The following is a 21,676-nucleotide window of genomic DNA, read 5'->3' on the forward strand; positions in this document are numbered from 1 at the left end:
GGGGATGCGCGGTGCCCGCCGGCGCGCCTGGCGCTGATTGGTGGAAGGCATGCCCCTTGCTTATACAACTAACGCTGATTGGCTGAGGCTGAGTGCCACGCAGCATCGCGCGCGGCCATTGGCGCACTGAGCGGTCTCTCAGGGTGAGGAGCAGCAATGGCGGCGGTGGCGGGTGGGGGCGGCTGAGGGCGATGGCGAAGGCTCAGCGCTGCCGCCGTGGGCGCTGAGGGGTCACGGCTGCTCCACGACCCCCGGGCAGCGCCGTGTTGTCCCACCGCGCCAGGTCCGTCCTTCAGCGCGGCACCGCGGGCTCTGCTCGGGTCCATCCATCCCCTCCCTGGAGCCGCTGGGCGCCTGCGGGCGGAAGGTTCTCTGAGGGTTCTGTGAGGGGATTGAGGCATTAATTCAATGTCTCTTTTCTCAGCAGCCCCGAGGGAAGATGCGATAGCCTGCGGTGAACCCATCTACCCCTTCTGGGTCCTTCGGAGGCGATGGAGCCGCTGCCCGAGCTCTACGCGATCTTCCAGGGAGAGGTGCGGGGAGCGGCCGGGGGCGGCGGTGTCGCGACCTGGGCCGCGCTCTTTGGGCCGTTGTTATGTTGTTTTAGTTCTCTTTGTGTCTCTGTTGTGTTGTGTTAGGGGGTTTGGGTGGCTGGCGGTTCTGTGCCGCGCACACCGCTGTTTGTGGAGCGGTGTGTTCGTGTGCGGGTGTTTGTGCGGCGGTACAGGAGGGGGGGATTCTGTCCCTCTGCAGAATTCAGACCCTCCTGCAGAGCTGCCCCAGCTCTGGGAACAACAGCACAAGGACGTGGAGCTGCTGGAGAGAGTCCAGAGGAGGCCCCGGAGATGCTCCAGGGCTGGAGCCCCTCTGCTCTGGAGCCAGGCTGGGAGAGCTGGGGGGGTTCCCCTGGAGAAGAGAAGGCTCCAGGGAGAGCTGAGAGCCCCTGGCAGGGCCTAAAGGGGCTCCAGGAGAGCTGGAGAGGGACTGGGGACAAGGGATGGGGGGACAGGACACAGGGAATGGCTTCAAATTGAAAAAGGGGAGATTTGGGGGGGATATTGGGAAGGAATTCTTTCCTGTGACAATGGTGAGGAGCTGGGATGGAATTCCCAGAGAAGCCGTGGCTGCCCCTGGATCCCTGGAAGTGTCCAAGGCCAGGTTGGACAGGGTTTGGAGCAACCTGGGCTAGTGGGAGGTGTCTCTGCCCATGGCAGAGGGTGGAATGGGATGAGGTTAAAGATTCATGTAAAAAAGCTTTTTAATAACTTAAATAAATTTATTTAATGTTATAAATTATCAATTATACTTTATACAATATATATTAGATATTATACAAACAATTATATGTAAAGATAATATATATTACAATTATCCACTTAAAATTTTAAAGGCTTTTAGAACCCCAGAAGCGTAGGTTTCTTGTGCATTTTCTGACCTGTGATTTAAAAATGGGGCTTTGTGGAGAGTTTCCCTTCAGCTGCTGTGTTGGATTTTCTTCACAGGTTGCTGCAGTGACAGATTATGGGGCATTTATCAAAATTCCAGGCTGCAGGAAACAAGGTCTGTGCCTCTGATTTGCTTTGGATGCAGTTTCATGCTGGTGTTTTCAAGCCAAGAATTAAAAGCTTTTAGAGAAAGCTTAGAAAAGATTTTCCCCCCTAAATTAGGAAGAAATTAGAGTTGAAAACATTGCTTTGGAGGCCTCTTTCTCTATAATTTGGAGCAGCTCTTGATGAACTTTTACCTGTTTGATGGAGGCAACTCGTTGTTTCTGACCTGCAGGAAGTACTGGAGGAAAGAAAAGGTTCCTCTTGCTCAGGGGAGCTGCTGAATGTGTTCCAGGTCTCCCAGAGCGGTGTCTCCAAGTGGATTTCATTGGGAATTCCCAGTTAAAATCAGCCAGACTTACCAGTTAAAAAAGTTTTGAGCACTCTCCCCAACAGATTTATAATAATTTATAAAGAATGTGCATGTAGTGCTGTACTAATGGTATGTGCATTATAAACCATGCTCAGAAAGAGATATTAAAAAAGAAAGAGCTAAAAGTGAAACAAGCACTGTTAATTTATTTATTTGTAAAATAATAAAAGAATGAGCTAAACGTTAAGAACTATTAATTTATTGGTATGTATTAAGTATTAAAGGAATGAGCCAAAGATGAAATAAGCACTGTTAGGGGTTTTTTATTTATTAAAATATTAAAAATATACCCTTCCCACACCCTACAGAATTGGCTTCTCCAGGCCACTTTAGGGATTGCTGTCCTGGAAGGCAGGTCTGAGGCTCAGTGGAGACTTGTCCTTATATTTTCTCTCTGTTGCCCCCAAATGCCCTTGCAGGCCTTGTGCACAGGACTCACATGTCCTCCTGCCGTGTGGATAAACCCTCAGAGATTGTGGATGTTGGGGACAAAGTCTGGGTGAAGCTGATTGGGAAAGAGGTGAGTTTAATTCTCCTTCTTTAGTGCTGTGGGGGTCAAATGTCCTTAAATGTCTTGAGAGCTGTGCCAGGGGCTGTGTGGTACTGTCACTTTGCTGGGCTCTGTTTTACAGCCAAGTGAATTCTCTGCACCTCCAGCTGTGCCCTTGGGCACATCCCTTCTGGGACTCCCAACAGTGCAGGTCAGGAGAAGGGATTTCACAGAATTAGGATCCTGAGCTGGAAGGGACCCCCAAGGATCCTGGAGTCCAACCCTGAGCCCTGCACAGGCCCAGCCCCAGGAGTCACCCCCTGTGCCCCAGAGGATCAGCCAAACCCTCCTGCAGCTCTGGCAGCCTTGGGGCTGTGCCCACTGCCCTGGGGAGCCTGGGCAGTGCCCAACCAGCCTCTGGGGGAAGAACCTTTGCCTGAGATCCACCCTGAGCCTGCCCTGACACAGCTCCAGCCGTTCCCTGGCTGCTGTCCCTGCTCCCCCAGAGCAGAGATCGGAGCTGCCCCTGGGGAGGAGCTGCAGCCCCCCCTGAGCTCTGCCCTCAGTCTGCTCTGCTCCAGCTGCACACACCAAGTGCCCTCAGCTGCTCCTCATGGCCCCTCCAGACCCTTCAGCATCTTCATAACCCTCCCTTGAGTGCTCTCTAACAGCTTGTTCATTTTGAAATAAGCTCAAGCATTTCTTTCCCCCTGCAGTCCACGTTGCCCTTTCCCTCTGCAGAAGGTGTGACATTAAGGCATCTGCATTCAGAGATTCCTTAGAACTCCAACTGAAGACTCTTGCTTTGTTGAGCCATGGAAACAAAGCAAACTGACTGTGTTTTCAAGGTGGAAGACTCACAAAGTTGCACAGGATCGAGCCTTAAATGCTCTTATTTTTCCCTGAAATGAGACAGTGAGGTTGATGTACAAAACAAGGTCATAATTTTGTGTGAGATAAAGGAAACAGGTTAAGAAATTTGTTTTTCCTTACATACTGTATAAAAGCTACATGAAGGAATTCACAGATTCTTTTTAGCCACCTGTGGTGTGCTTTTTTTTATTTTAATTATTTTAAATTTTATTTGTCTAAATTTCTATTAAGCCACTGTTTGCTTTATCCAGAACACAGTTGTTGGGTTCTTGGCCTCTTTGCTCTAGAAGCATGTTGGGGAGGAGAACAGTGGAATACTTGGTTGTTAGATTGCCTGCAAATAAACATAAGCAAAACAGGAGTAGTTTCATTAGCAGCATTGGGGAAAATGCAGAAGGTTGTAAGAAAAAAAAAACCTCAAAATGTCAACTTTTGCTCTTGCTTCTAAAGTGATAATTAAGGAGCTGGGGGATTCAGGAATGAATAGTGCCTAATAGAGACACAGAAAACATTTTTAGTCTCATGAGAGGATTAAAATAGGAAAAAGAATATAAACTTTTATTTTTAAGGATGCACATTGGCCCAAGGACTTGTCCAGGGGGAACTGTCTTGGGGTGGGTGGTTTGGGAATTACAGCAAAGCTCTCCAACAGGCACTTCCTTCTACAGCTCCAGGCTTTGGTCATACTGAAAACAGAATGTTAAACTCAAACTACCTATAGTTGTGAGTTATATTATTCCTGAGCCTTTATTTGTTCCTGAGACAGTTGGTTTATTAGCTGCAGTACACTAATTACAGCTAAAAATTACCAGAACAAAAGCCCTTTCGTGTCATATCCTTGGTGCTGCTGCTTTTGGCCATCCAAGTTTCCCTCTTTCCCTGTAGGCCTCCAGAACTACAGACCATTAATTAACCAGACCCAGTGTATTAATTAACATCATGGTCATTAATTATGCTCATTGCACGTCCCTGTTTCAGCTGAAGGATGACAAACTGAAGCTCTCCCTCTCCATGAAGGTTGTCAACCAAGGCACGGGGAAAGACCTCGATCCCAACAACGTTGCCCTTGAGTAGGTAAATCCACTGAGCAGAGTGAAACAGGTCAGGTGGGAATGGCTTCCCACTGCCAGAGAGCAGGGATAGATGGGATGTTGGGAAGGAATTGTTGGCTGGGAGGGTGGGGAGGCCCTGGCACAGGTTGCCCAGAGAAGCTGTGGCTGCCCCGGGATCCCTGGAAGTGTCCAAGGCCAGGGTGGATTTCCAACCCAAACCATTCTGTGGTTCTTTTCTTTTCCACACGGGGCAATTGTCTTTATGTGTGTTCACAGCCAAAATAGAGATTTTACATGAAGGGTGTAACTGCAGCTCCCTGGGTTTTTGCTTTGTGCAGAGAGGGCTCAGTTTGTCTCAGAAGGAGTTGATGACACATAATAGTCTGTTAACAATGTGGTTTGTTCTAAGGAGCTGTGGGTTGTCTCTGTTCTTTGATTTACTTAAGTTGTGCCTGTAGAGCAACCTCTGAAAAACCTTCTGGTTGTGCTGTGTTCATACAAACACACGGGGTGAGAGATGATGGTGGACTGAAAATGGAACTGTCCTTCTCTTCCCAGTCAGGATGAGAGGAAGAAACGCTCCTTCAGGGACTACACGAGTCAGAAGATCACCCTGGAAGCTGTTCTGAACACTGTGTGCAAGAAGTGTGGCTGCAAAGGTGTGTTTGTGCAGGGCTGGCTGGAGCTTTTGGTGTAGCCTTGTTGCAGTCAGGTAGGATTGTGTCAGTGTCTGTCTCATGGAAAGAATCACAGACTGGTTTGGGTTGGAAGGGGTGTAAAAACTCATTTGTTCCACCCCTTGCCATGGGCAGGGACACCTTCCACCAGCCCAGGTTGCTCCAACCTGGCCTTGGACACTTCCAGGGATCCAGGGGCAGCCACAGCTTCTCTGGGCAACCTGTTAACATGGTTGTGTGTAAGGACTGAATTTGAAAACTGCATTTTCTGTCTCTTGTTTGAGACAGAAAATGAAAGACTTAGTTCAACTCCTTTTATGAAAGTTTATTCCTTAAAATCTCATCCCCTTTGGGCTGCTGGAGAGGGTCCAGCAGAGGCCACGAGGATGATTAAGGGACTGGAGCATCTCTGCTGAGGAGAGACTGAGGGAGCTGGGCCTGGTTAGTCTGGGGAAGGGAAGACTGAGAGGGGATCTTATCAATCCATACAAATATCAATCCACACAAATACCTCTCAGGGGGGTCAGAGGTTGTGCCAGGCTGTTCAGTGGTGCCCAGTGACAGGAGAAGGAACAATGGCCAGAAACTAAAACACAGCAAGTTCCACCTCAATGTGAGGAAGAACTTCTTTCCATGGAGGTGGCAGAGCCTGGAGCAGGTGCCCAGGGAGGGTGTGGAGTCTCCCTGTCTGGAGACATCCCAAAGCCACCTGGACATGTCCCTGAGTCAGCTCTGGGTGACCCTTCCTGGGCAGGGGGATGGACTGGGTGATCTCCAGAGGGCCCTTCCAACCCCAACTAGTCTGTGATTCCTGCTGGGAACAGTTCAGTACTTGCAGAGTTTGGTTAATGTGCCTCACAGCTGAGTTCTCACTCTGGTTTTGCATTTTAAGAAGCAAACATGGCCTTCACCAGATCATCTGACTGTGAACAACGATCCCTGGAAATCCGACATTGCTTGGGGGCAGTGTCTTAGAGCTAAAACCAAGCTGGGGGTTTAACCTGCTGAACTCTGTGTCTTGCCCAGTTCAGCACTGGGAGCCTGACCTGTGTGATGCCTTTCAGGAGCTTTTTGAAAGTTGCTGAAGCATCAAGTAGTTTTTTGCCCAGGAGTTTTTGCTGTGCCCTACTTGCCTTATGTTATTTGGAGCAAATGGTGAATGGGGTTCATGCTATTCTGGAGAAGGTTAATAATGAGTATGGGCTCTGTAGTGGTAGAGAAGCATCTTTAAAATACTATTTTAAAGAATATATATATAAAATACTATTTTAACTCCAAAAAAGTAGGATTCTACCTGTTCCCAGTCTGATTTTAATGATGCTGTCTCCTAACAGCAGGCAGGTGCCAGCTATCTGAGTTTCCACTGCAGCTATTAGTAGGTCAGCTTTGATATCTGCAGAGTAGAATCAAAATGAGCTGCTTTCCCCTCCATTTGTGGCTTTGGCTCATTTACCAGGTGCCAATCACACCAGTTTACCTTTCCCAGACACCTTTCTAAGCCCCTGCACAGACATGTCTCTACAGTTGTCCTGTTCAGACAAGAACATCTTAGTTTTTGCCTGACTAATTTCCCCAGAATGACCTGGGTTGTGTTTTAGCTGGCCTGGTTAGTCAGGGCATGTTAAACCAGCTGAAATTTTAGGACAAAAAATGTCCAGTGTAGCTTGTCTTCTTGTGAGTCACAATAAAAAGATCCTCAGCAGCAGTTCAGGTGTGTGAAATGCAAAAGGAAAAGGGGATGAGTTGCTCCTTCAAACCCTTATTTTCCAGGTCATTTTGCCAAGGAGTGTTTCATGCAGCCTGGAGGGACCAAGTACAGCCTCATCCCAGAAGAGGAGGAGGATGAGGTGGCAGCAGCAGGACATGGAGGTGACAATAAGACCAGCCTGGCTGAGGAGCCTTCAAAAAAGAGGAAAAAGGTATGGGGTGACCTGGAAAAGTGGGATGAGTAGTTTGCTCTGTGAGTTACTGCAGCAACATGGGTTTGAGTAACCAGTTCTGGGCTGGGAAGGTGGCTCAGATTTGTGCAGATCCTGTAGCAAAACAGGAATCTCCTCTGCAGACTTTTTAGTCACTCTTAAACTTTCTCCCTCTATTTGTGTTGAACTGCCTTTAAGCTGGTTCTGTGCTGGAACACACAGCCCCCCAGAGACCTTTAACACACAGCCCCCCCAAAGACCTTTAACACACAGCCCCCCAAAGACCTTTAACACACAGCCCCCCAAAGACCTTTAACACACAGCCCCCCAGAGACCTTTAACACACAGCCCCCCAAAGACCTTTAACACACAGCCCCCCAGAGACCTTTAACACACAGCCCCCCAGAGACCTTTAACACACAGCCCCCCAAAGATCTTTAACACACAGCCCCCCAAAGACCTTTAACACACAGCCCCCCAAAGACCTTTAACACACAGCCCCCCAGAGACCTTTAACACACAGCCCCCCAGAGACCTTTAACACACAGCCCCCCAAAGATCTTTAACACACAGCCCCCCAAAGATCTTTAACACACAGCCCCCCAGAGACCTTTAACACACAGCCCCCCAGAGACCTTTAACACACAGCCCCCCAAAGATCTTTAACACACAGCCCCCCAGAGGTATTTCCTGGAGTGAGAAAAGGATTATTATTTTTCTCCTGGTCTTTGTGAGGCTCTGTGGGAATTGCTTTAGTTTCCTGAATGTGATTCTTGCCAATAACCTGTTTTCCCTCCCTTTGCCCTCACACCTTTGATCCGAGCTCAGTGCCCAGTTTCTGGCTCCAGGGGGTATCCTGACCCAGCCAGAAGGTGAAAATCCATGGGAAAATGGCAAGAGATAAGAGTATTTTTATGTGCAGTGTTTGACCTTTGGCTCAGAATGTGCTGGGATGAAATGCAGGGGAGGCCTGAACCCAAACCAGGAGCTTTTGGGGGTCAGGTTTATACAGCAAAGACTATTGATAGAATCTCAGACTGGTTTGGGTTGAAGGGACCTTAAAGCCCATCTCATTCCACCCCCTGCCATGGGCAGGGACACCTTCTACTATCCCAGGTTGCTCCAAGCCCTGTCCAACCTGACCTTGGACACTTCCAGGGATGGGTCAACCACAACTTATTCCAATGCTGGACTTCAATAAATAATCAAACTTTTATCAGCCCCTTCACAACTGCAGTACCATGTTTATTTACACTTCCAAAGCCCTTTTTCTTTATTGTTTTCCTCTTTGCAGCTCTGTGGCCTCTCTGTGTCCCTGGAGAGGGACAGGAAGCAGAGGGGATGGATTTTGCCTTTCCAGGAGAGGGACAAGGATGGTGTCAGTGATGGCACAGTGAGAACCAGCTCCTGAGGGCTGGGTTCTCCCAGCTCACTGTGGGGTTACACCAGTGCTGATACTGGTGGGAGAGGCTGCAGATGCTGCCAGGAGAATCATGGAATGCTCTGGATTGGAAGGGATGATCAAGTCCAGCTCCTGGCCCTGCACAGACACCCCAGCAATCCCACCCTGTCCCTCAGAGCGTTGTCCAAACACTCTTTTGAGGTCTGGTGAGTTTGGGGCCGTGCCCACTGCCCTGGGGAGCCTGGTCAGTGCCCAACCACCCTCTGGGGGAGATACTGAATAGGGCTGGAGGGGTCTGATTTGAGCACCAAACATAGTGTTGATTTGATCCCAAATGTGCAGCTCCTGTTTGCTCAGGAGCACTTGGAGAGCTGATCTAGAGGTGGGAAGAGGATCTCTCTTGGTCCCAGACCCTGTGCCAGGCTCCATCCCGACATGTCCTGTGCTTCCACACTGTGGGCTCCTGCTCCAGAGTGGAATGTCTGTGAGTGTCATTGCACTGTGATAGAAAATCCTCATAGTTTACTTTCTGTTCTGATCTTGGAATCATGGGATTGAACTGAGTCATCCCTCAGATCCCAGGCTGGCTGTGCCTCTCACCTTTCCAGACCCCAGACATGGGGCTTCTCTGTTCTCAATTCCACAGCCCTTCTCCTGCCTTCAGTCTCTTCCCTCTGGCAGGGATGGTGATTTGTCTGGTAAAGGCTCAAGTTATTTAAATGTTGTGGGGAAAAATTCCACTAAGAGGTGCACAAATAACTCCACATCCACCGGGATGGGCATTCCCAGTGGAGTCCTGCCCTGCTGACACTACAGGATATGGGGGTCACTGTCCTCAATTTGTTCCTATTTTTCTTTGGTTTGGTGTATTAACAGCTTTCCTTTAAATCTTGCTTGTCCCTTTCATCTTCCTCCCTTCTCAAGGAGGACATCAAAGGTGCTCAGATGTTTGCCAGAGCTGGAATAATAACACTTGGAGCTTTCCTGGAGGCAGGATGTGGGATCCTGGACATGAATAGCTCCCTTGTTGTCTGAGTGCCTGCTGTGAGCTCGTCTAGGAGCCACCATGTGCTTCCCTGCCTGGCTGCAGCTCCAGGGATTTACACAGCATAGAAATAGCTCATTTTACCCAGTGACAGTCCCCTGGCTGGCCCAGCCCACGTGTGTGACATCAGTGTGGAGCTGGATTCTTAAATGAGGAGCAGGGAGCTGCCACTCCCCAGTGATCCCACCTCCACTTAGTGCCACAGCAACAGGATTGACACTTTGTTCAGGATCAGCTTTTTCTGCTTTCCTAGACCTGATGCTTTCTGGCAGTCTCTGGGTGCTCTTCCCTCTCCCCAGAGGTTCCTCTCCTCACAGAGATACTCTGAGCTTCTCATTCCCTTTGTTCTCACCTTGCCTTCCCAATGGCTCCTCAGTTGTTTCCTTCATTTACAGGATGTAGCTGTAGCTCCAGGTCTGTGCTCTGGCACAGGCACTGATGTGACAGTGACAGATCACCCTGTGAGCACAGCCCTGCCTCCCGTAATCCCAGAGAAAATAAGTGATTTGAGGGAGAAGTGGAGATGCTGGAGGGTGTCCAGGGAAGGGAGCTGGGAAGGGGCTGGAGCAGCAGGAGGGGCTGAGGGAGCTGGGGGGGCTCAGCCTGGAGAAAAGGAGGCTCAGGGGGGACCTTCTGGCTCTGCAACCCCCTGACAGGAGGGGGGAGCCGGGGGGGGTCGGGCTCTGCTGCCAGGGAACAAGGGACAGGAGGAGAGGGAACGGCCTCAGGCTGTGCCAGGGGAGGGTCAGGTGGGACATCAGCAGGAATTTCTCCATGGAAAAGGTGGTCAGACATTGGAAGGGGCTGCCCAGGGAGGTGGTGGAGTCCCCACCCTTGGAAGGATTCAAAAGTCAGGTGGATGTGGCACCTCGGGATATGATTTAGTGGTGACCATGCTGGGGCTTGATGATCCTGGAGGTCTTTTCCAACCCTACCAACTCCATGATTCCATGCTGCAGTGGTGAGAGCACCTCTGGGCAGTGTGTGACAGCTGGGCAGGCACGGGCTGTGTGTCCCCTTCCCTTTTCCTCTGGGGTCAGGGGGTGAGGAAGCTCCTATGGGAACACAGCAGTGTGTCCCTGCTGGGCCTGTGTGGGAGGCAGGAGTGCTGGGAAGAGCTGAGCCCTTTGATCCTGCCTTCTCCTCTGCCTCCCAAGGAAACATCCACAGTGTTCACCCAGGGGTAACCCCTTCCATTTCAATCCCACAGAAACATCCCATCTCCTCAGTCACACTGGGGTGGTTTTGTGATTGGAGCTTTTGGAATTGGGGCTTTCTGAAGGCTTTGCTGCTTTTGCCCACCTTGTAGAAGAATTCCAGGTGCTCTGCCTGCAGCTGTTGTCTCTTCCTGTAAAAAGCACACCTTGGTGTTTGTTCTGTGACCTGTGGCTCATCCAGCCTCACTCCAGCCTCACTTGGGCTCGTTTTACTAGTTCCTACATGACAGTAGCTGAGGGCACAGCCCTTCACACACTGTGCTTAATCCCTGCTTTTCTGAGCCTGGCTCTACTTATTTACTGCCTACAGGCTGGATTCTCCTCCTCAGATTAATTCTGACTGCTCCTCAAACAAGGGATGCAAAACCACCTTCACATTTACGTAGTGGATCTTGTTAGGAATTAAACTGGGTGGTGGAATAAAAATCCAAAATAAAAAAGAAGCCTGTGAGGGTTGTTGGCACCTCCCTGGAGATGCAGGCTGGCATCTGGGTGGAAATCCACTCTCAATTTTTCCCCAAGGACAGAGAGAAAACGTTGAAACGAGGCCATAACTCCACAAAAGGGTCTGCTGAAAAATATTTCAAGTTCTGGGAGTGTTTCTGGACACTCCCCTCTTATCTCAAAACCAAATACCTTGAGAAGGAACGAGCTGTTGTAACATTCTTGAAGCACAGCAAATGAACCCAAACAAAATCACCCCAAAATAGCCCAAAATATTCCAAATTTCCCCAAATCCACACATTTTCCCCAGAATTCCATCAAAATGCTACCAAAATCCACATAAAATACCCCAAAATACCACTGAAATTCACCCAAGAGGCCTCTAAAATCCACCCAAATCCCATCAAAATGCACTCAAATACCACTGAAATCCATCAAAATTCCCCTAAATTCATGGAATTCACTTCAGAATTCCCGAAATGTTCAAAATTCCCCACTAAAACACGAAAACTCAATCAGAATAGCCCCATATCCCATCAAAATGGCCCAAAATTGTAACAAAATACCCCCAAAACATGTAAAATGCATCTGAAGCACCCCCAAATCTCCTAAAATATCCCAGAATTTCCCCAAATCCCCCCAATATTCCCAAACCCACAAAACCACCTCCAAAAATCCCCAAATTCCATCAAATCCACCTGAAATACATGCAAAATACACTCAACCCCCCAAATCATCCCCAAATCCTCCAAACCCCCCAAATCCCATCAAAATACCCTCCAAATATCCCAAAATGCCCTCGAAATCCATCCAAATCCTTGAAAATCCTATCAAAATAGCTCCAAAGCCCATGAAAAGCCACCCCAAATGCCTCCAAATCCACCCAAAGTCCCATTAAATTCCTACAAAAATTCACCACAGTACCTCCAAACCCACCCTGATCCCCAAATATCCCCAAATTCCCCATGGAAACGTTCATTGGTGAGCAGTGGGATGCTGGATTTTAGGGAAATCTGAGGTCCTGCAGCAGGATGCTCCAGAAAATCATGGAATTGCTTGAGCTGGAAGGGACCAGCTCAGCCAAAAACTGTGGGAAACCAATCACAGAATCACAAAATCCTGGAATGGTTTGGGTGGGAAGGGACCTCAAAGCCCATCCAGTGCCACCCCCTGCCATGGGCAGGGACACCTTCCACTAGCCCAGGTCACTCCAAACATCCATCCTGGCCTGGGACACTTCCAGGGCTGGGGCAGGCTCAGCTTCCCTTCAGGAATTCCCTTAAGGAATGCTCAGCTCTTGTGTGTCTCACTTGCTCCCTGCCCCGCTGCACTGGAAGAGTCATGGAATCCTGGAATATCTGGAGTTGGAAGGGGCACACCAGGACCATCAAGTCCAACTCCTGGCCCTGCACGGGACACCCTGAAAATCCCAGAAAAAAGGCTTTTTTGTGTGCCAGGAAAAAGGCTCCTTCTGTCTCGGAGCAGCACCCTGGCTCTTAGAGGAGCCCCAAAAAGGAGGCACTGAGGGGTTGTTGTTTCTTGCAGGCAGCACAGTGCCCACGTGTGCTTCTGTGTCCCCTGTCACCCTGTGTGACATCCTGTCCTGCCTGCAGCCCTCACATCCTCACAAAGTTTCCCAAGCCCTGGAATGAAACTCTCTTGGTTCTTAAGGCCTTGTCAAACTTTCTCACCATGTGCAGGGGCTGGGGAAGCTTGAGAAAATTCTCCTTGCTGCATCCCTTTCCCTGGAAGGTTTAACTCTTTCCCATCCTATTCCAAAGACTGTGAGGATTTGCTTTTTTGTGTGTGTGTGTGGGTTGGGGGTTTGTAGGATTTGTAGTGAGGAAGATGTGGACACTCGATTTTGATTGTGGAGCTACAAAACCTGGTAATGCCAAGGGTCTGCTGGGTGTGGAGTGACTCCATCCTCTGCTCCCTTCCCCGGAATCCCAGAGGACTCTGCACAGCTCCAAACCAAGTGTTGTCTTGGCTCTTCTACCTCCCTAAAAGAATTGTTCTCTTTCACATTAAATAAGCTGCCAGCTCCCTTCTTTATTCCCTAATTGACAGGCTGTGCCTGGTGCTGGGACACCCAATCCATGAGAAATCGTGTCCCTGGTTTTAAAGGAAATACAGACTCAGCTTGTCTCTCCATAACCTGGGGTAGGAATATTTGTGGGGAAGCTGCACTTGTATGGAAGTGGCTGGAGCTAATGGAAGAGGGAGGAATCAGCCTTCTCTTCTCTCCACATGAGGACACTTTCCCCAAGCAATTGGCTCCTCAGGGGAAGTTTGTGGTTGAGGGGTTGAAGTGTGGAAGGGAACAGTTTGGGAGGGTTGTGCCCGGTCCTGTGGGTGCAGAGTCGTTGCACATGTGGGCACCTGGGCAGGTGCTGCTCACTTGGAGCACGGATGCCTAAAAACTGGGATGGTCAGAGCAGCTGTCCTGGCTGGGCCACATTCCTCACTGGGGCTGTCCAGGGCTATCCCAGGCACTCTCACAGGCTTGGGTCACCTCACTGCCCATCCCTGCTCCATGAAACCCTCCTTTGTTCTTCCCTCGTGTCCTCTTTGTGTCCTTGAATAGAGCAAAAGTTCCTGGTCAGCCCCTCTGCTCTGGAGCCAGGCTGGGGGAGCTGGGGGGGTTCCCCTGGAGAAGAGAAGGCTCCAGGGAGAGCTGAGAGCCCCTGGCAGGGCCTAAAGGGGCTCCAGGAGAGCTGGAGAGGGACTGGGGACAAGGGATAGAGGGACAGGACACAGGGAATGGCTTCCCACTGCCAGAGGGCAGGGAGAGATGGGATAGTGGGAAGGAACTGTTGGCTGTGAGGGTGGGGAGGCCCTGGCCCAGGTTGCCCAGAGAAGCTGTGGCTGCCCCTGGATCCCTGGAAGTGTCCAAGGCCAGGTTGGACAGGGCTTGGAGCAACCTGGGCTATGGAAGGTGTCCCTGCCCATGGCAGGGAGTGGGACTGGATGATCATTAGGATCCCTTCCAAATCAAACCATTCCCTGATTCCCTGACAGACATTTGCCAGGGAAGTCTCTCTTTGCTGCTGCTGTGGCCGTAGATGAATTGGTAGCTCCCTGCTGTAGGCCAGTGTTGCTTTTGGTTGGGAAGTTGGAGCTTTACATTAAATATATGCAAGATATTACAATTATTTTTAGAGGACCACTTACCTGCTTCCCTTTAGTTCCCAGAAGAAAGGGAATCCCTCAGTTTTTTGCAGGATGGGGGTTGGATGGCTCCAGCATTCCCCCTCTCCGTGCTGGAAGGGGATGCAGCAGCTGGGCTGTGTGTGCTGCCAGCACAGGCTGATCACATCCTCTCCCCAGCACTGTTTTCTGATTAAATACATACAAATTGCTGCTCTGCATCATCAAAGTGCTTTGGGGTGCTCTGCTGATGCAATTCCAGTGCACCCAGGCCTGATCTCAGGGTAATCTCTGCTTGGTGGTTCCTCACGTGCCTCAAATTTGAGGGTTTAGCTGCATTTCAGAGTTCCTTGTGACCTTTATTCCAGCACCAGCTGTTCTTGTTCTGCATCCAAATGATGGAGAGCTTTTGCTTCAGGGCTTTGCAGAAACACAGCCTGGGGGGCTCCATGTGTCATGGAGAGGGGGGAATGTGGGAGAGCAGGAGGGAGTGCAAGGGAATCCAGGAGAGCACGAGGGGGTGGAAGGGACACTGGGGAGGAGGAGGGGGTGCAGTGGGAAGTTGGGGAGAAGAAGGGGTGCAGTGGGAATCCAGGAGAGCAGCAGGAGTGCACTGGGAAGTTGGGGAGCAGGAGGGGATGCAAAGGGAAGGTGGGGAGCAGGAAGGTGTGAAGGGGAAGTGGGGGGCAGGAGGGGGGACAAGGGAAGGTGGAGAGCAGGAGGGCCTGCAGGGGGAAGGTGGGCAGGAGGGTGCAAGGGATGGTGCAGAGCATGGGGATGCAATGGGAAGGTGGGGAGCAGGAGGGAGTGCAAAGGGAAGGTGGGGAGCAGGAGGGGCTGTGAGGGAAGTTGGGGGGCAGGAGAGGGTGCAGTGAGAAGTGGGGGAGCAGGACGGGGTGCAGAGAAATTTGGGGAGCAGGAAGGCGTGCAAGGGAGGCTGGGGGGGAAGAGGGTGTGCAAAGGAATCCAGGAGATCAGGAGGGGGTGGAAGAGAAACTGGGGAGCAGATGGGGCTGCAGGGGAGGTTGGGGGGCAGGAGAGGAGTTGCAGAGAAAGTTGGGGAGCAGGGTGGGATGCAGTGGGAAGTTGGGGGGCAGGAGGGGGTGCAGTGGGAGTTGGGGAGAAAGAGGATGTGGAAGGGAAACTGGGGAGGAGAAGGGGGTGCAGAAGAAGTTGGGGAGCATGAGCGGGTGCAGTGGGAATCCAGGAGAGCAGGAGAAGTTGGGGAGCACAGGATGGTGCAATGGGAAATTGGAGAGCAGAATAGGAGGGGCAGGGGAAGTTGTGGGGCAGGAGGGGGGTGCAGTGGGAAGTTGTGGGGCAGGAGAGGGTGCAGTGGGAAGTTGTGGGGCAGGAGGGGGTACAGTGGGAAGTTGTGGGGCAGGAGGGGGGTGCAGTGGGAAGTTGTGGGGCAGGAAGGGGTGCAGTGGGAAGTTGTGGGGCAGGAGGGGGTGCAATGGGAAGTTGTGGGGCAGGAGGGGGAGCAGTGGGAAGTTGTGGGGCAGGAAGGGGTGCAGTGGGAAGTTGTGGGGCAGGAGGGGGTGCAGTGGGAAGTTGTGGGGCAGGAGGGGGTGCAGTCTCTGCAGGGAGGTTGTGCCCAGAGCCGTGGGTGCTGGGAAGGCACTGGGTTCATCCCGGCTGCAGGAAGCTCTGATGGGCACGGCTTGGGCTCCCCTGCCAGGAGCAGCTGTGTTTGGAGAGCTCCAGCACATCACTGACCATCTCCTGGCATTCTGGGGGCTGCTGGCGGGGTGAGGGTACAGGGATGGTGCTCATGGCTATTTCAGAAACCCGTTTTTTGGGCGAAAAAGCTTCATCCTTCCAACTTGTATTAATAAAGATCAACCTTAAATAACGGAGTGAGCTCTCACCGTGGAGTGAGGGCAGGGACTCTCCTTTTGGTCTAAGTCTTTCCAGGCTTGGCTTTCATGTTGCTCCCCCTGCTCTGATCTGTGCCATCCCCTGTCCCCGGCTCCTGCAGCTGTGGGCCCACAGTGGGGGTTAACTCCTGCCTCCTGGGGCACAGTGCCCTTTCCTGGCAGGAACAGCTGTGAGGCACAGGGGCACAAAGCCCCTTGCTGCCCTGCTGAGCACAGGTGAGTGTTCCCACATGTTTTCCATTTGTTTTCCCAGGAGAAGAAGAAGAAGAAGAAGCACAAGGCAAAGGAGTCCTCAGAGTCAGACTCGAGCAGCTCGGACTCGGACAGCTCGGGGGCTCAGCCCTCCAGCAAGAGGAGCAAGCATTCCAAGGCTCCCAAGAAGAAGAAGAAGAAGAAGAAGCACAGGAAGTAGCCCTGGGAATGAGCAGGTGCAGGGTGGGATGCTGGCATTGCCAGTCCCTGGTGCACACCACGAGCAGCCAGCAGGAACCAGGGACACAGTTTCCTTCTCAAAGTCACCCAGGCACGTGGTGTTACTGGTGTGTTACAGGTGTGACCTTGCTACAGGTTGTCCTCTGTCACCTTGGCACAGGCTGCCCCTTTGTCCCACAGCTCGTGCCAGGACAGGCTCATGACACCCTGCAGGGCACCTCTCCCAGGCACCTCGCCAGGGCACCTCTCCTGTCCTGCAGCCTCGTGTTCCGCTGGTTGGGCTGCCTGCAGGAGCCTGGGTGACATCAGCTCCTGCAGGGCTGAGGTGGCACTGCCAGGCTGTCCCCACACTGCTCGGGGACAGCAGAGGGTGTTGCTGGGCCCTGGGATGAGGCCACGTCCCCCCCTCCTTGGCTTTGGGCTGCAAAGCTGCCCCAGCTCCCTCTTTGTCTGCAAACACTGGGAGTGGAGGAGCGAGAAGCACGTGGGGAGTGGAGATATTGTCAGTAAACACTCTGCAGTGTTTGCTGCCTTGGAAAGTGATGGAAAAGAAATCTCTGCCATTGCCATTTCCAGCTGTACTTTGTAGCTGCTCTTTTCTTCTGTCCCCGCCACACTCAGGCAGGAAAGGAACAGGGCACAGACCTGCAGGAAAGGGTTTTTTTGGAAGTCTTGGCTGCTTCCCCAGGTCCCTGGGGTGGGAAGGGGGTGTGTGGTGAGGTAACCCATGGGAGAAGCCTGGTGCCTTCTGGGAGGGAGCAGCTGGAGCATAAATCTTGTAACTGGAGCTGAAGGTCAGGGGAAGGGATGGCAGGGGCTGGGCAGTGACCTCAGGGGGTGTCTGCCAGGAGCAGGAGCAGCTCCTCCGTGCTGGGACAGATGTGGTGAAGGAATTGGGGAGGTGAGTCTTGTTGCCTCTGGCTCTACAAGAAGGACAGAGTGGGGTTGGCAGCTCCCTGTTGGTGTCACAGGATTTGGGGTTGCTGGTGCAGCCCGTCCCTTCCCCATGTGCTTTGCCCTTTCCTGTGCTGCTCACCCCAGTTCCCCATGGCTGCATCCCCCCTCGGGGCCAGTTCCCTTCCCAAAACCAGCCACCAGGTGCTCGGGACCTTGATTCCAGTCCTGCCCTGGTGAAAGGATCACTCTCCAGGGAAGGAGCTTGTCTGGATCCTGGGCAATCCATGGGCAGAGCTGCCGTGGGACTGAACAAATATTCCCCCTGGGAAAGCACATTTCTAACCATCACAGCCTCTTGTTTCCACAGCTTGGAGAAATGGGCTCCAGGGATCAGTGGGCATTAACCCCATCCCTGCCAGGGCTGGTTGAACCCTGTGTGGTGGCTGAACACTACAGATGGGCACGTGCCAGACCAGCCTTTTCCAAGCAAACTGACCACAGAGCTGTAACAACACGGCCTTTATTCTTTTTCCATGCGAGTTTTCCCATTATTAATTAAAAAAAACAACCCCAACAAGAAACCACAAACCCACCCCCCAGGCCCGGGGGGGGCTCCGGGGTGGGGACAGCAGGAGGCCCCGGCGGTGCAGCGGCTCCAGTCCCACGTGGAGCTGTGCCCAGCAGGGGTGGGGATGTGGGGTGTGGGATGGACGTGGCACTGGTGGCAGCAGGGGCTGGGGCAGCGTCTATGTCGCCTTCTCGTAGGTGCGGGTGCAGACCACGTTGCCCATGGTGAGAGTCTGGGGGCAGATGATGAGAGAGGGGTTAGTCCAGCTCTTGGCCTGCCCTGGACCGAGCCCTCCCCGGGTTTAACACCCTTTCCTTACCAGAGTTAACTTCCCATCCTTCAGCTCCCGCACCAGCGACGTCTCCTTCCCGTCCCACTTCTGCACGTGGACGAGTTTCCCGCCGTCCAGCTTCACCACAGACTGGGGGGAGAGATAAGGCCTGCTGTGAAACCCTCCTTCCCGGGCTCTCAGGGCTCTGGGGGGGCTTTGTCCCTTGGAGGGGACGGTGCTGGGTGTCCTTTGCTCACGCTGGAGCCCCTCAGTGCTCAGGATCAGGCTGTGGGTGCCTGAAACCCTCGGGATGCCCGTCTGGGATCATCCCACCCGGCTTGGTTAGTCCTTCTCAACCCAGGACAGGTCCTGCACTGTCCTCTGCTCGGTCCCGGCCTCGGCTGCCCCAGCGTGCCCTCCCTGCCCCGGGGCCAGCGCAGGGAGCCCTGCCCGGGGCCGCATCCTCCCTGCATGGCCCCGGGAGCTGAGCCCGGCCGCTCCCAGCGCGGCCCGCCGGCCCCGGAGGGCTCGGAGAGGCGGGGCGGGGATCGGGGCAGGTACCGGTGCTTTGAACCGCGGCTTCTCTGCCCTCCGGAGGGCTTGGGAGGGTTTTTGGAGGAGCTGATCCAGCAAACGCGCCTCTGCTCGCCGGGCCACTGCTGCTGACTCAGCCCCGAGCCCGGCCGTGCCAAGGGTGGTGTGACTGCACGGGGTTGTGCCAGGACAGGCACTACCCCGGCCCCGTCCTGCCCTGTGCCCCCCACCCCCTCGGGTGCCCCCATGGCTTGGGTCGGTTCATAGCTCCTGTGTCCCCGCAGGGCTCTGGGTGCTCCCCCAGAGCTCAGCTCTCCCTGCAGCTGGGTTGTCCCCACTGCTCAGGTGCCCAAGAGTTTGGGGACCTACAGGAATTTGAGTGCCCCACAGCCCTGGAAACCATTGCCAGAGGGCAGGGTTAGATGGGATTCCGGGGAGAAACTTTTCCTGTGAGGGTGGAGAGGCCCTGGCACAGGTTGCCCAGAGAAGCTGTGGCTGCCCCATCCCTGGAAGTGTCCAAGGCCAGGTTGGACGGGGCTTGGAGCAACCTGGGCTGGTGGAAGGTGTCCCTGCCCGTGGCAGGGGGTGGGACTGGATGGGCTTTGAGGTCCCTTCCACCCCAAACCATTCCATGATTCCATGCAGTCGTGGGTGCCCCACAGCTCCACACCCCCCCTGCCCCAGCCCTGCAGCCCATGGCTCGTCCTGGCCCTGCTGAACCATCACGTGCCCTCTGGCCCCCGGCCGAGGGGCACCACGTCCCCGGGCTGGGCAGGAGCTCTTGGCTGGTCGCACGTTCCTGCTGCTTTGAACAGTTTCCAGCAGTTCCGGAGGGTGGGAATGGGGGTGGGAATGGTGGTGGGCAGGGCCCTGCTGCCCCGTGTCTGCCCGGCTCACACTCGCTCCCTTCCCCCCCATCCTCACTCCCTGCTCAGCTCTTGTGCTTCCTGCTTTGGGGCCGGGAAGGGGTTTTGTGCCCAGCGAGCCTCAAGGTGCCCCCTGAGGTTCCCCCGGGCTGGGTAGGGGGCACGGGGGCCAGCTGCTCCCTGCACGGGGGATTCAGTGGTGTGCGGGACCAGCAGCCGGAAACCAGGGAAAAGCAGGGGCTGGGTCAGTCCTGCAAGGGAAAATGTCTCTGCAGGGTGGGAGAGGCCATGAAAGGTGCTCTGACCTCCCTCAGGTGATTTTTCCCTTGCTCTTATGATGAGGAACAGCTCTGGCCAGATTTTGGGCGCCCCAGGGACCCCCGGGGATGCATCAGCCCCTGGGGAGGCACCAGCTGGGTGGGATTGTCCGGGTGCTCAGTCCCTGTCCCTGCCTGCAGAGCTGCCTGCTTGGGAGGGCGGGCAAAGAGGGGGCTCAGCAAAGAGGGGGCTCAAAAAAGAGGTCTTGTGCTCCTCTCCCCCCGGAGTGGGGACACTCACCACCACCCCTCTACATCCCCTGGCCTCTTGAGCAAGCTGGCACTTGCAAGCCCGGCTCTTGCACAACCTTCCCGTCAGCTCCGGGGCCCATCCTGCTCCCAGAGCTGCAAAACGGGCTGAGGGGGGGTTGTGTGGACCAGACCAGGCTCGAGCACCAACCCCTGCGGGCAGAGGGGTGTTCCCCTTCCACAGGCAACCAGGACGGAACCCTGGAGCCACGGGCTGGACCCCCCGGAGCCCAGAGAGCCTCTGTGGGGTGGGCAGGGCCGGGGGCAGGGCCGGGGGCTCACCTTGACGTGCCTGTCGTCCGCCGTGGTCTCGTCGAACTCCTCGCCCAGCTTGAAGTTGATCTCGGTGTTCTTGAAGGTGCTCTGGGTCTTCACGGTGACCTTTTCTCCGTTCACCTCGATGATGGTGGTGGGCTTGGTGAGCCCGGCCATCTGCCGCGTGGCAAAGCTCACGCCTGGGGGGAGAGGGTGGGGGCTGAGGGCGATGGAGGGGCCGGATGCTCCTCTGATCCCTGCGGCATCACCCCGGAGCTCCCCCTCCCTCCCCGTGATTCATCCCAAAACTGCTCCCCACCCACGGTCCTGGGGGGCTTTGCGTGCCTGCCACACTCGGGGGGGCTCTGGGGCACAAAGGGGCTTCCAGGGAATGCTGTCGTTGCTAAGGGATGGATCCTGCACCGGCACCCACCAGCTCCCGGGCTGGGTAAGGGGGGCACTGGTGCCCGTGCTCCCTCCCCGCGCTGCTCCGGCGTGGGGGACGCACCCTGCGCGGGGGCTGGGGCTGGGGGCTGGGGGGCTTGGGGGCCAGTAAGGGCTGGGGGATCCCGGGTGGATCCCAGCACCCGGGGGGAGGCATCTCATCCCTCCGCCCTGTGCCAAGGGTTGCCCAGGGGAAGAACGAGACCACCTCCCGCAGCCCCAGAGCCCCTCACCCAGCCCAAACCTCCGCACACAGAACCACAGAGCCCCTCCCAAAAAATCACCCACCCAGGCAGCAGCGACCCCCCCGCCGCCTGCGAGTCCCTCCACGCCAGACCCCCGCGTGTGGGGGGCTTCACCGGGCAATGTGGGGAAGAGGGGTGTGTAAAAAAAAAAAAAAGGTGATGATGTGACTCCGACCCCGCTCAGCCCCCCCTGCTCACCCAGAGCCTTCATGTACTCATCGAAATTGTTGGTCTCCACCAGCTTCCAGGTGCCCGCGAAGGCTTCCACCATGGCGAGGGGCTCTCAGGAGGTTGGGCGCGCTGCGAGCGTGGCACCGGCTGCAGCTGCTGCGGCCCCGCCGCCGCCTTAAATAACGTCCTCATCACATGATTGGAAAGAGCACAGCGCTCCAGAAATACTCCCCCTGGCAGCGCTGGCAGCGGCCACTCCCGGCACGGCCACTCGGCCACCCGCCACCGGCCACCGACCCCCGCCGGGCCCCCCGGGCTGGGGCAGAGACAGAGAGAGGGACACTTGTGTCATGAGCTG

The 21,676-nt window shown here is 54.2% G+C and overlaps 2 protein-coding genes across 5 annotated transcripts; one reads left to right on the forward strand and one right to left on the reverse strand.

Moving 5' to 3' along the window:
• Window positions 1-134: 134 nt before the first annotated feature.
• Window positions 135-17,082, forward strand: ZCCHC17 (zinc finger CCHC-type containing 17). Of its 4 annotated transcripts, none has more exons than XM_064635356.1 (8): window positions 135-283; window positions 425-533; window positions 1,503-1,560; window positions 2,340-2,440; window positions 4,262-4,353; window positions 4,894-4,994; window positions 6,783-6,931; window positions 8,027-8,778. In XM_064635356.1, the coding sequence occupies exons 2-8, from the start codon at window positions 492-494 to the stop codon at window positions 8,315-8,317; spliced, it is 834 nt and encodes a 277-aa protein (XP_064491426.1). In that variant the 5' UTR covers window positions 135-283; window positions 425-491; the 3' UTR covers window positions 8,318-8,778. The 4 variants fall into 4 exon arrangements, with proteins under 4 accessions (XP_064491426.1, XP_064491425.1, XP_064491427.1 ...); XM_064635355.1 differs by having other exon boundaries at window positions 428-533; XM_064635357.1 differs by having other exon boundaries at window positions 136-283; window positions 428-533; window positions 8,048-8,776.
• Window positions 17,083-17,902: 820 nt separating this feature from the next.
• FABP3 (fatty acid binding protein 3) lies at window positions 17,903-21,501 on the reverse strand. Its single transcript, XM_064635359.1, has 4 exons — window positions 21,346-21,501; window positions 20,486-20,658; window positions 18,286-18,387; window positions 17,903-18,198 (listed from the first exon to the last, which is right to left on the reverse strand). The coding sequence occupies exons 1-4, from the start codon at window positions 21,416-21,418 to the stop codon at window positions 18,145-18,147; spliced, it is 402 nt and encodes a 133-aa protein (XP_064491429.1). The 5' UTR covers window positions 21,419-21,501; the 3' UTR covers window positions 17,903-18,144.
• Between the last annotated feature and the right edge of the window lie 175 nt (window positions 21,502-21,676).

The sequence above is a fragment of the Pseudopipra pipra genome, chromosome 24 (assembly GCF_036250125.1).
Source record: "Pseudopipra pipra isolate bDixPip1 chromosome 24, bDixPip1.hap1, whole genome shotgun sequence".
NCBI lineage: Eukaryota > Metazoa > Chordata > Aves > Passeriformes > Pipridae > Pseudopipra > Pseudopipra pipra.

Bases quoted from the DNA above. Each gene is read 5' to 3' on its own strand.
- ZCCHC17 (XM_064635356.1), top strand. From the start codon at position 492: ATGGAGCCGCTGCCCGAGCTCTACGCGATCTTCCAGGGAGAG. The intron at 534-1,502 runs GTGCGGGGAGCG...TTTTCTTCACAG, and splicing joins ACGCGATCTTCCAGGGAGAG to GTTGCTGCAGTGACAGATTA. The intron at 4,354-4,893 runs GTAGGTAAATCC...TTCTCTTCCCAG, and splicing joins CCCAACAACGTTGCCCTTGA to TCAGGATGAGAGGAAGAAAC.
- FABP3 (XM_064635359.1), bottom strand. From the start codon at position 21,418: ATGGTGGAAGCCTTCGCGGGCACCTGGAAGCTGGTGGAGACCAACAAT. The intron at 20,659-21,345 runs GTGAGCAGGGGG...CTCTCCCCCCAG, and splicing joins TGAGTACATGAAGGCTCTGG to GCGTGAGCTTTGCCACGCGG. The intron at 18,388-20,485 runs GTGAGCCCCCGG...CTCTCCCCCCAG, and splicing joins CGGACGACAGGCACGTCAAG to TCTGTGGTGAAGCTGGACGG.